Genomic DNA, 13,443 nt, shown 5'->3' on the forward strand with positions numbered 1-13,443 from the left:
GGGCAGACAGAGCCAAACCCAACGCTCACTAAGGAAATGAGTCTGTCAATGTGTCTCTGGGGAGATGGCAGTATTCCAAAAGTCAGTGTTGGGAAGTGATGAGAAGCCTGCCAATAGACAACGCGTGTCTCACAGCTGATCAATAGCTTTGGATTACCGTGAAGACAAGAGGGCCAGCATATTGAAGATAATAGAGTACATACTTTCAAAAGGCACTTTATGTGATAAATGCTGTGCTGAATATAAAGTTTTTAAAGGAAGGGGTTAACTTCTGTAGTTAAAGGATGGCCTTCACTATGAGCCGCCAGTTAGGAATCATAGAGACAGATGGTCTATTAAAAATGGCGATCAGCCCCCGTGCCTTATCTGAGTCATCAAACTCCTCATCCATCTGTAAGGTGAACAGAGCTTGCTTTGAGAGAAAGCACACTTTTTATCTGAAACACCCTCAATTTCCTCCCCAGAACCAGCCTCAGCCTGCATCACTTTTGATAACGTCAGCTGTAGCTTTGTCTGTTATTTGGGTAATAAAGGAGGAAAGAGTTTTGTGTGAAAGCAAATTGCCTTAAACTGAATCGAAATGACCACAAAATGACAGCAATCATTTTCCAGCAAATGTTCACAGGAATACATTGCTACTGTAGATAGTCATCACTAGCTACTTGATAGTCATAGTTGGGTATCCATTTATACTGTTGCTCTGGTAAACTGTAAAATAGCCACTTCCTGATGCAGGCCCTCTGTTATTATTCGTGCGGTTGTCACGGTAATGACTGAGACTGAAACAGATGGGTGTTTAAAAGCCCCATTGCCTTCAAATTCTTATCTAAAAGTGAGAGTAATTTCTCTCTCACTCTTTCTCCCAAATGTGACACATTGTATGCCTTTCTTTCAGCCCTCCTGCGGTGGTCTCTCTAACACAATACTGACAATCCTCCTCCCAGCAAACATTTTAATTAGTCTGTAATGTTCTGGGGAACGAGATTAGAATTTTCCCTCTCATTTCCACTTCAATTGGTCACAGTTAGAACTTGTTGACTACGACAGACTCAGGGCTATTTCTCTGTAAATAGCAGTGGTTGTATTGTTCTTGGTCAATTTTGTTCTTGAACATCACAAAGAAAGCATACCCGACAGCTTTCTCTGTCATTGTCTTTTCTGGTAAGAGAATGACAGAGAAATCGTTTACAAAAGCTTTAATTCAAATGCTTTGTCATTGCTCTAATAATGCAAAGTTGAATGAAAGAACACTGACTGTATTCCGGGGGGGGAAGCAGGAGCAGTAATGCAGAATGATGCTTTATTAAGCCATGTACAGAATCAAGGTCGAGCAAAGTCTGACGTTAGAACCTTAAAGGAAAAGCCTCTCGGTGTAAAGGCCGTTAACAGGTACAGTTGAAACGCAAAACAATACAAAGTGAGAGAGGCAAATAAACTAGTTGGGACCAGAGGATGTTGAACCCCTCTTCCAACCCTCCTCAACCCAGTCCAGTCAGGCTAGGCTCAGCCAGACACCACTTGGTCCACACTAGGACCCTTGAGGGCCGAGCACGCCTGCCTCTATCAGGGCTGAATATTTCATTATGGAGGCTCTCTCTGGGCGCCAGCCTCTGACTGAATCATCTGTGATGGGTCTGACAGGCAGCGCGTCCCTTCAGACCTGCAGACGGGCCTCTCACGCTGCGGCTTCGTCACGTCTCCCGGGCCGGGCCTCACAGCCGTACTCAACAACCCCGACTGTACCCACCGCAGCCCTGAGTATGGCTGAGCAATATAGGCTGCGATTGAGTCATACCTCTTCAATAAACAATGAGCAATAGATGTACTGTGCTCTGCTCAAGATGCCATAAGTGGAGAGACATGAAGATGTTGGTTCTCCTTCCGTATTTCATTATGTGACATTGAAACATAAGCTAGAGGATAACCACAATATACAGTACACTGTAAACGTATCCAGTCTAATAACATGGAAACCCACAAGCTTTTTCCTCTTCAAACTAACCAGATTCCCCTCAAGTGGCGGAAGCTTTCATAAGTTTAGTGCATGCTGAATCAGGGTGAACACAGTGATTCATACTGTGCATTGTGGCACATATTGTACTGTACTGCCAAGCCATAGAGTGCAATGCAATGGCTCCTTTCAAGCATGCAAACAGCGTCTCATGCAATATTCAATGCTGTAAGGACTGCTCTGGAAGGAGAAGGAAAAAAAAACATATAAATTGCTGTGATGGAAAATGGTGAATTCTTAATACAGAGGAGACGGTTCTATTTTTAACATACTGTATAATCAACGTCTAATCAGAGCACACATTGTTGTGGTGGTGTGAAGGTACAACCAGCATAGACAAAAGCATGTGACCCTTTCTCTGAGGACCTCTTGCGTAACAACACAACCTCCCACACATCAGCCAGACTCACAATAAGAAGCTACAGCGGTGGATTCACTCCACATAGCCCAACACAGTGACTAGCGGAAGCCAAGTTCCTCCATAGTCCATCAATTTTTCTTCTTTTGTAGAAAAATGTGTCTTCATACTAGAAAAGGCTTATTCAGGCAACCATAGAATATCTGTAGATAGGTGGACATGTACAGTTCTGCATGCCTTGAGTTAATAAATGATTTGTCTTACATACTAAATTGAGAATGACAATGTTTAATTCAGTGAATTCAACATGGCCAAGTCAAACCAACTGCTCAAATGTTCAAAGACAGCAAACCCCAAAAAGTGCTAAACAGTTTCTTTCAAGATGACACATCGTTTGCATATAACATGCCAAGGCCATGACATCCATTAGCCGACACCTCAACCAGTAAAGGAAACTTTGACCAAGGTTCAGAGCAGCGTCTGGTATAGTAAAGTGGAGTGACGCATGATGAGGACGCCATAATGGCTAAAAGAAACTGGCGAGTGCTCATCCTAATTTGTCCATCCCATAATCCTAATCTAATGCTATTAAAGCTCGCAGGGCTCTCGCAATTATACTTCAGAAAACATGCCAGCGCCCTGCTAAAAGACCATCATCAATGTTTTTCTTCTCCTTTCTCAGCTGGCAGGCTGATCCAGCTTAGCCCCCTGACTCTGAGAAAGTCCAACAAAGCCAGACTGTGAACTGTTCCGTCAGTGTATAAGTCACCCCTACTGATCTTGAACGCACACCAAAGGAATAGCAATCAATAGGGGGTGGTGGGGGTAGAGTGGTGGTGTGGGGGGAAGCGTCGAAGCCAGCGGACTCCCACTCACCTCCTCAGGGATGTCTTGTCTTGTCTTGCCCGCTCGTTGGCTCTGGTCTGGCTGGGCTGTAGTGTTGCCTTGCCTCCACTGCCTGCCTGGCTGACTACCACACCCCGCTGGAGTCAGAGGAGCCCAGAGCCCACCTGCCTGGCTGACTGGCTAGCTGGCTGGCTGGCTGGCTGGCTGGCTGGCTGAGTAGCTAGCTGTGACACGACTGCACCCAGAAAGGAGAGAGCGAGAGCTACCTCACCGCTCTACAACCCCCCCCCCCGACACACACTTCCTCCGCCACTGGCTCCCCCCCCCTCCCTTCCATTCCCCTCCCCTCAGGACAGCCTGTCAGCCACTCAACGCTACACGCAGGAGACAGCCCCCTGACCAATCAGAGCCAAGGGTTAATCAAGAGAGGATGGAGGATGAGAATCAATCCGATCGGCACCAGAGACAACATGACTCACTTTCCGGACAAGAGTATGCAAACTGTGCATTGTTTGTACAACGCCCTGACTGGAAATGAGATCATGCATAATAAGGTGAGGCAGGCTAGCTGAGTCTGTCTATATAGATTAATCTAGACATAATTCATAAAGCTAATTCCATAATCACAGTAAGAGTCTGATGGGGATTTAGCAAAGATGGACCCCTGAATGTGCAAACGTTTTAAGAGGGCAACGCAATTTCCATTGTTATTTGGAAGGCTGAGATTTCCAATTACAGTTTGTCATTGTCAGGTGTGGCCTTTCATCCCACATATTGACAAAAATAATTTAATAAACACAATGGCTGCCTGTGGAATCCAGTTTGATGGCAATCAACTCCATCAAACACAATGTAGTGACCTTGCAGATGCTGAAAATGTGATTTGCCTCAGAGGGATAGACAGACAGTAGGATGTCACAGTAGGATGTCACCCTGCTCTGCCAGGCTTTGGTCTGTAAAGCCTGGGCTTGGTTGCTGCTGCAATGCAGAAGAAGGCTCCTGCCAGCCAGCAGTGGTGGTCATAGACCAGCCAAAACAAACCACGGGAGCAAACTCAGACAGCACAAGCAGCTGGCTACAGTACAAACAAGAAGCCCAGAAGACAGCTTGCAGAGTTCCCACCTCCTCTCTGGTCTGTGGACAAGACACACAGACTACCCCTGTGTTCTCCAGCCTCAAGGCAGAAGATTACAATATGGCACAGTGCAGACAAAACTTGCCTTGCACTTCCCCTAAAAACAATGAACAAATGCAAAATCCTGACTTCAGGCAGAGAAAGAGGGCCACCACAGCTTAGGTTACACACAACGCGTTGGCAGCCAGCCCTGGCACAGTGGGGGTGGATGGTATCCTCGGGGGTCTCCCAGCTGTCCGCCCTCGCCATCTGTGGCACGTGAGCTGGCGCCACTGCACCCCGACTGCCACCATACGACTCCTCAGGGGATCCCAGCGGAAGCCATGCTGGTTTCTGATCCCCTCTCCTGGCACTGAACAACCTGGAACCCTCTTACCCCTCTCGGATTATGGCATTTCAGCGCCTCAGGAGATTAAGAATTGGGGAAAACATGGGCAAGGGGATATGTTATAGGGTAAACTAGAGATCAATGGGCTAATTCAACTGGTCTACCCAGAATTGTGTTTTTAATTTATATTATTTTTGTTGTTACACAAGTGAGTGCTACACATGCACGGGTACACCGTGCCAGAGCACAATCTATCCACAATCGTGAATGGATCTTCTTTTAATGGAAGCCGATCTTCTCTGGATTCTGCCGATCATCTTGGTCAGGAAATTCAGCAATGAGGCCCATGTTGATTCATAAAACTTTTACTGCCCCAATTATGCCATAACATGCATCATTTAGTATGATTCGATTTGTATAATCCATAACAGAGCCCAGGCCCGACGGCGGTAAACTGAATTATCAATAATGTGACCTTCATTAATGCTTATCTAAAAACGACATATTAAGACTGAGCCACAAATAATATACGTAATCATTCCAGACGATTGTCATTTGAGGCCTGTGATTTCATCTCACGTAGATCTGGATATAAAAAAGGCTACACAACATCAACTGGCTTCTATTGTCATTTCTACCACAGCCCCTCAATACACAATTCCCCTGGGCCTACTTCTTTGAACACTCTGTAACAACAACAATTACATTGTTAGCTTTAGCTACCTGAGCAGCTTTAAAGACTCAGCACAGAGGCCACATCATCTGATCATGTTACCAAATGACGCTCTCTCATCATTGCACGAATGACAATCGTGTGTTTATCCCAGTGCTGAAGAAAAGCAGCCCTGGAAGATGATCAATGGTCATGTTTACCGGAAGACAAACTCACTACGATGTTTGTCAGTGCCATGTTTATGGTAGCCATAGAAGCCATCATGACTTTGCATTGATTTAAACCAGGGCTACTTGTCACAGAGAGCTGCCAAACTGTCGATATCATGTCTCTGTAAATGGATGAGGCGTGGCAGCGCTGTCTTATTGAGGTATAGTGGTTCAGTGTGCTAATTTCTCTCCAAACTTCGACCGTTGTCTTCGGTCCGGGAATTATATCGGCCATTTCAGAATAAAGAGCTTTGAGGACAAGTATTTGGCTCTCTCTCTCTTGTCTGTAGGGTAATAAAGGACCTCTCTATATACAGTGCCTCTCAGCTCTAACTTCCAGAATGCAAAGACTTCGATCTTTTTAAAAGTTTCTCTCCCATCCGCACTCTCAACGGCAACCTGCTGGACCAGGCACCTGCACTGCAATTGTTAGCACTCCAGAACGCTGTGAGACTCTTACTCATGCCTACTTTCAGGTTTTTTTTTTGCACACCAGTCAATTATAACTTCTAATTCACCACAAACATCACAAATAAAACATTTCAGATTTCAGCTAAAGCTGTTAATGGAGATAAATGCTATACTGAAACCCTACTGCACAAAATTCAATGAAGACACACAGGTCTATTCTCCTTGCTAACTACCGCCAGCGCTAAAAATATGATTTCCTCTGCCATGTAGAGACCTGGCATCCCCGATCTGGCATCGTAGATAAACAGAGGCCGTTCCCTGGAGTGGCTGTGCCCTCCTGCAGACTGGTGCGAGGATGGCAACATTTGGCATATCAAACTAATTGGGGCCGCTGCTCTGCTTTAGCATTCATGAGCCTGGTGGGGGGTCTACAGTATGAGGACTGAGTAAATCTGGTGTGCTAGGGGTTGAAGGGGGGGGGGGGGGGGGACAGAGCTTCCACTGGGACAGACACACAAGGACGCAGAGGCAGGGGATGGACTTCTTATGTTGTTTCATGGTGTGGTTAGGATGAGTCTGATGCTGTCAAGGTGTTATAATGTGTAGTAGCAAGGAGCTGATGCTATCTACAGTATATTTTGATATATCTGCAAAAAATGCATCAGTCTTCCCGATATGCATTATTCAGTTGAGACATAAATAAATAACCTACTACCGTCTTATCTCACCCTTATGTCACCCTATGACATGTAATTATTATCATAAGATCCCCTTTCCCATAAATCCAACACACCCAAGGCTAGGACGGTAGGACCCCTATCTAAGACCACAATGTAGACACAATCACACATTCAACAGAAAATATGCATTACAAAAGTATTTTTTTTCTGTTAGGACAAGAACATTTCTTTGTTATTCATCCACCTGCAGTAGAGCCTGCAGCCCTCTGCCCTCTAACCCCAGTAAGACCACACAATTAATCAACCACAAATTTCCCTTTAGCAACCTTGACCATAGCAGAGCAGTCATAGATCAGTGAGCCAGACAACCATGTCCTCCCCCCTCACAAGCCTTTCACCCCCAGCTCTGATCAGAGTGGTCCAGGGGCCGAGTCAACCGCAGGGACAGGTGGATGGATGATCTCCAGGATACCAGGCACCTCTGGGGGGATGGGGGGGGGGATGGGGGGTGCTAGACATCTCCCACCCCTCCCTAGTGCCAGACAGAGATGAGCGCACTGCTGAGATCACCAGAGGAGCTGAGCTGTGTCGACATATGGCCACAGAGGGGCTGACACCGCGTTGCCAAGTGAACCTATCCCAGAATCCCCTCTGTTAGATACCGAGAGGTGAGAGAGTGTGGCACACACACACAATAACCTAGGGTCACCTGGGTGGGGTCAGACTAAAGCTGTGACCTCATGACTTGAGCCAAATTCATATTAGATCAGATTAGATACAAAAAGAAAATTGTCCATCCAGGATGGAAATGTGCCTTTGGCATGACCAGCCACATAAAAGACAAAAACATAAAATGTTCTCTCTGCTTTCTGAAAAATGATATTGAATATCTAATAGACTGCTATAGCATCTGAAATTCCATTTGTATTTTCCATCTCAAAGTAGGGCAAGAAGACATACTGTATCTACGAAGATCTGTTCCCATTCCTTATACTGTACATTGAATCTACTAAATATTTTAGACTGTAATTAGTACGGTCAATGGGTTCTTGACAGGCCCTTTCTTCCCCAGAGTACATTTTGAATATTACTCTGATTAATGATAAATACAATTTGCTGAATCCGGAATGCAGGAGAAGCTTGGACAAATGCCAGTGAATAAGAAATGCCAGTGAAACTGAGTTCAAAGCAAAAAAGTTTCCCTTTGAGCCATAGTAAACAAATAGATAATTAGTGTGCAATGGGGAAACAGTCCAATTTTACCATTTCGAAGAGAGACAACACACAGACACACACAGACACACAGACACACACACACACACACACACACACACACACACACACACACACACACACACACTTCTTTCAAGAGTACTCAAATGCAAATTCTCTGATGTGGAGCAGGTATATTTGGACATCCATGATAGGCCAGCTCTTTATAAAAGACAGAGAAAGTCTGCAAACCACAGTGAGAGAAGTGACTAAAAAGCACAAAAATGTTGCAACTTCAGATTGCGAGCAAGGACACTCTCCTTTGAAGTGGTGCCCTTAGCACAGACGAATTGTACCAAAAGCACAAAAGTTATATAATAACAGGCTTTGTCAATGACGCTGCAAAACCCATCCCCTAAATCCCCTTACTGCTTACTACAGCACTGCAGAGCCATGGAGCATTACCACAACGGCTCCTGAGTGACAGCAACGATCAGTGTATCTCCTCCTCAACAACCTACAGTAATACACACACAGACGCAAACAGTACACACACTGATAAGAACACACACACACAAATACTGTACACAAACATATGCAAGTTCATCCGCACTCACAAGTGCAAGCGCGCACGCACGCACGCGCACATGCACGCACGCACGCACGCATGTACGCACATGCAGTCTGTCTTCAATCCCCTAAAGCTTTCCTTTCAAAACAGAAAACTGCAGAGCCAGCTGCCATCACCAGTCCGGCCTTCTCCCGGCTCCCTCGTCAGAGAAACAGAGACAGACAGAGAGAGAGAGAGAGAGAGAGAGAGAGAGAGAGAGAGAGAGAGAGAGACAGAGAGACAGAGAGAGAGAGGGGGGGGGAGAGACTCAGACACAGGGACGCTAAAAGCAGGGCCCTTTTACTTATTCATGCATCTGCTGAGAATGGGGAGCCTGTCGGTGTCAAAACACACCCGCTTGTGCCTCGATGGCCTTGCCTGACAGAAGTGCCACGAGCACACCAGGGGAGGCTGGTGGAGGTAGAAATCGGAGGACGGGCTCATTGTAACGGATGGAAGGGAATGAGGAATGATCTCAAATACAAGTGTTTGATACTGTATCATTCCTCATTCCATTCCATGCATTACATTGAGCCCATCCTCTGATTTCTGCCTCCACCAGCCTCCCCTCGAGCACACGCTCATCTATGTTGCATGGTCAGGAGTATTTTTAGAGACCAGCTTTTAGCCCAGGCAGAATTCACCATTATGTCATAATGACAGGGACAAAGAAATCTTTTTTATCAAGAAGCTGTTGAATCTATCAATCTAGATTCAAGGCTAGGTGCTAGATAGATTGACTGGAGCAATCAGAGACAATTGACAGATCTTTTAGAAAAATGATATACTCTAGTCTAGTAGGTGTACAAAAGCATTTTATTTTGATTTGTTTGAGTCAAATGTTTATAAAGTACAAAGACCAATTTTAGACAAAAGTCTTCCACAGCAATTTCCATTTGTTTCTAAACCCTGGAAGCCAGCAGCAGATGATGCAGCATTGTCAATATCCAATTTTGCTCCGAAAGGGAATGACACACAGAGCTCATTCTGTGTGGTTGAAGGCTTGACTCATCAAATGGCTTCTCTTTCATGTGAATCACCTTGAGCCTGAATAGAGGCTTTGTTTTTGATGCCCACTCCTTCGCAACTGAGCTTACCGTTGCTTCATGGAGTTAATCACAGATAGCTTTTCACAGAGGTTGAGAGAATGTTTCTGTGGGACATCTCAATAGATATGAAATGGGAGGATGGAGGCTTGACTAGCAGTGCTGCTCTCAGAAAATGGCTGAATACTGTACTAAGCAATTCTAAGTGCCTGTTTGAATGGTGATCAGCCCCACTTGTCAAGCTGTGAAATATTAAAATGACAACATCACCATTTTGAAAGTGAGCTACTCTTCAGAGCATTATATTTTGGGATGGTGGCTGAAATGGATCAGATACACCTTCTCTCACTCTGGAAAGGAACTGTTAATGGTTAGATAACTAGGTCCCAGGACACAACCGGGCTGTGACTTTTGATCTTCTTACTGTCCTTACATGGTCTTTATCTAGTTACGGCCTTATTCTCTGATGGTTCTAAAGTAATAAGGCTGAGTTACGTAACTCTATAAACCAGGTGCTAATTATACTCAACTAATTATAATTATAACCAGTACAGTGAACCCATGGTCAAGTACATCAACACATCTCTTCCGTGTGTTGGCCGGTAGCTACAGTACACTGTGTAAAACAAACAAAAACACCACTGAACAAAACCCCTCACTGTTTTTTGGACCAGATGGTCTCCTGCTTCACATGTTAGTTATAATTTATTTTCAATCAGATGAATTTAGATGTATTTAGCTGCCAAGCCTGGGCTCTCTGTTCGTTGTGGACATAAAGCTGCCTTGAAAGGACGTCAGGGGACTCGTTGGGCAGACATAACCATAAAAGGTAATGAGTCCCACAGGAGCTCTTCAAGCACAGAACCTCTTTCCTCCCTCTGAGGAACTCTCTACTGCTCTGCTATTGGCTGCCAGGCTGGGGAAAGCCAGGGCGTGTTTATCTTCTCAATTAAGCCCTCCAATTGGCCAGGGAACTGGCACCCATGAGGCAGATGACTAGACCCAGAATGGAAGCATTTTGGTTGGTTAAGAGTTGAGATCTTGCTTTGGACTACACATACAATACAGTACATTGCAGACTGTATTACCATATCAGACTTTACTAGAATTAACAGCACAGCAAACAAGAGAAGCCTGCAGTGCTTCCACCTCTGACTTTGCAGACAGAATAGGAAGGTGGGTGGTAACTAAGATAATGAAACAAAGCCAACAAAATAACCCTTTGCTGCGTCTAACAAGCCTGAATAACTCAGAACTCCATGAATAAGCTCCTGTTGTGAGGGCAGTGCAATACTTTCTCTAGGTGAGGAAAAGTCCCGGTGGCATATGCAATACTGTACAGTAATGAGAAAAGTTTAGCTAAGTCGGAAAAGCGACATTGGGAAATCTGGGCTTATCCTCTTCCTATTCCAGTAAGGGGGACGATTAAGGGAGGCATCACGGCTGAAAATGATTGGCCCGTGATAAAGTGGATCCATCAGAGACGCTGAGAGCCTGCGGTGCCAAAAGACGGAGAGGAGAGGGCAGTAAAGCCGGGCTCAGGTGCGAGCAGTGAGAAGGCGAGAGGCACCGAAATGAATTTCTCCGAGCTTGTCAGATGTCAGTGGGACTGAGGGATGGCGGCGGGCGGCGGGCGGCGCTTCCTAGTCTTACAATCACACACACTGTCAGAGTGGGACAGGGTAGCATTAGAGCTGGGGATGTTAGCCTCCTCCTTGGCAAAATAAGCAGCCTTCTGTAATTCACTGCTGATCCTTATCCAGGCTTTCTTACCTGCAGACATGTCTTGGGGATCAGAGACAGAATTTGCCATTTGTCCCCGAGGTGTCGGGTTTTGCTAGTCCATACTTCAGCAGTCTCCTTCCATTGCTGCTGTGTCTTGTGACCTCTGTTTATGCGTCTGTTACTGACTGAGCTAATGTATGAGAGTCCATTTTGAAAGTTTGTTTTGTTTTAGTGTTTAGTGGTGAAGACGTGGAGGCTAGCCCACCATGTGGGACGCCATAAGAATGACAGGCTGTTCTGATATAATATGGAGGAGTGGAATAACAGCACTGTCTGGACTTCAGATGCTTTCATTTCACTTTGATCAATCTGTCACTTCTTCTCTGCATCAAAGCTGACAGGATGACAGGCGAATGAGAATGTGACAGCCGTGGGTTTATACAGTATTCTAAACCTGGTCAGCACCCCTTTGACGGTTGGCTAGCCACAGATATGATCTGAGTCTGACTGGTGTAGTGAGCCTCTGACCCGCCAGCATACAAAACCATTTGATTATCGAGGCAAGGAGCACACACAGAGACACACCAAACATAGTTGATGAGCATACATCTTTGATAAACTAACCTAACATCGTTCTGCTATGCTCCATTCTGGCTTCTGGTTTCTCCCTTAATGTCAATCGCATTATGAATCATAAGGTTCTTGCGCATTTTAATATAAACCTACACAGACTTTGGGAAATTACATTTCTACTGAAAATTTGCATTTCATTAAAAGTCTCATCCTATGTTTCAAAGTTCTAGCCTCAGATTCTTGGATTGTGCTGGTCTGTTAATTGAATGAAGCAGGGGAGTAAGCCAGCAGAGTACTGAATCCAATTTACAGACATTCCTCCAACATCCCACAGAGCGAGAAAAACGAGTGTTGTAATTTAAATCCTGTCAGAATCCCTCTATCCTTGCTGTGACCACCTCACCTCGTTGTTTCTCTTCCCCACTCCGCTGATCGCTTGTCAACAAACCACAGCTTGACAGAATTAAATCAATGGCACTTTCTTCTTTTGCCTCATTTGCGATGGCTGTCCCTTTTGTCAGAGACAGTATGTGCTGATTCTACTGAAGTGCACTCTTTTCTAAGCGCTATCAGATAGACTAGGGAAACAACTGGGAAACTAGAAACAGCAATTCATAGCAATTCTTAGCATCGTTTCCATGTCAACTGACTGACTGGGGAACCATAGTAGGGTTGAGAAACACAAGTCACCCAAATACAGTGGATGAGGTAAAGCTACAGCCTTACCTGTCAGCATCCCCGTGCACGTCCTTGACGCCCCTCTGGATGACCTCTCGAGACGTGGTCAGGTCAGGGGCGCGGCCCACGTTCCGTGAGTACAGGTGAAGGCCACCATCTGTAAGGTACCTGCAAAAAGGAACATAATCACTAGGTAAGTGAGTGTGTGTGTGTGTGTGTGTGTGTGTGTGTGTGTGTGTGTGTGTGCCCCTGTGTGTGTGAGTGTATGTGCATGTGTGTGTGTGTGTGTGTGTGTGTGTGTGTGTGCGTGTATGTGTGTGTGTGTGTGTGCATGTATGTGTGTGTGTGCGTGTGTGTGTGTGTGTGTTTGTGTGTGTGTGTGTGTGTGTGTGTGTGTGTGCGAGTTCACGTGGTTGTAATCAGATACGGATGATGGACCATGGAGTATATTAGGGTTTAAGCTAATTAGAGTCATAATTCAGCTAATCACCTTTTCATCCCATAGTGCTGTTACATTAAGCACTCCAGGTTTTGCTCCGACAGCAACTCAATCATAATCAATATGGATGTGTTCTGTGTGCTGCTCAATAAATCTATTTCCCAGTGTTAACCTAACCCTACCCATCTTAACATAGAGATAGGAGGAAGATTAATGCGTGTGTGTATGTGTGTGTGTGTGTGTGTGTGTGTATGTGTGTGTGTGTGTGTGTGTGTGTGTGTGTGTGTGTGTTGTGAAGTGCACTTTAACAGTTCTCCGTTCTCCCGAGGAAGGACAGCATTTATCTGTATTGACTGAGGGCCAGGAGCTTACGCACATAGTGCAGTGACTGACGTATGAGACATTCTGGCCTATTCTTCTTCGCTGAGGAAGGTGTCAGAGGCACACAGGGTTCACGTGGATGTATTGTGTACATTTTTCTCCCCACAGCACAATGCACGTGTGAATGC

At 45.4% G+C, this 13,443-nt stretch overlaps 1 protein-coding gene across 1 annotated transcript in view; it reads right to left on the reverse strand.

Moving 5' to 3' along the window:
• nav3 (neuron navigator 3) overlaps positions 1-13,443 on the reverse strand; it is a 47,610-nt gene that overhangs the window by 33,721 nt on the left and 446 nt on the right. The window contains exon 2 of the mRNA XM_083692248.1: positions 12,544-12,663. Within this exon, the coding sequence (XP_083548374.1) occupies positions 12,544-12,663 (120 nt within the window). The remainder of the gene's footprint in view (positions 1-12,543; positions 12,664-13,443) is intronic.

The sequence above is a fragment of the Argentina silus genome (genome assembly GCF_951799395.1).
Source record: "Argentina silus genome assembly, chromosome: 20".
In the NCBI taxonomy this organism is placed as follows: domain Eukaryota; kingdom Metazoa; phylum Chordata; class Actinopteri; order Argentiniformes; family Argentinidae; genus Argentina; species Argentina silus.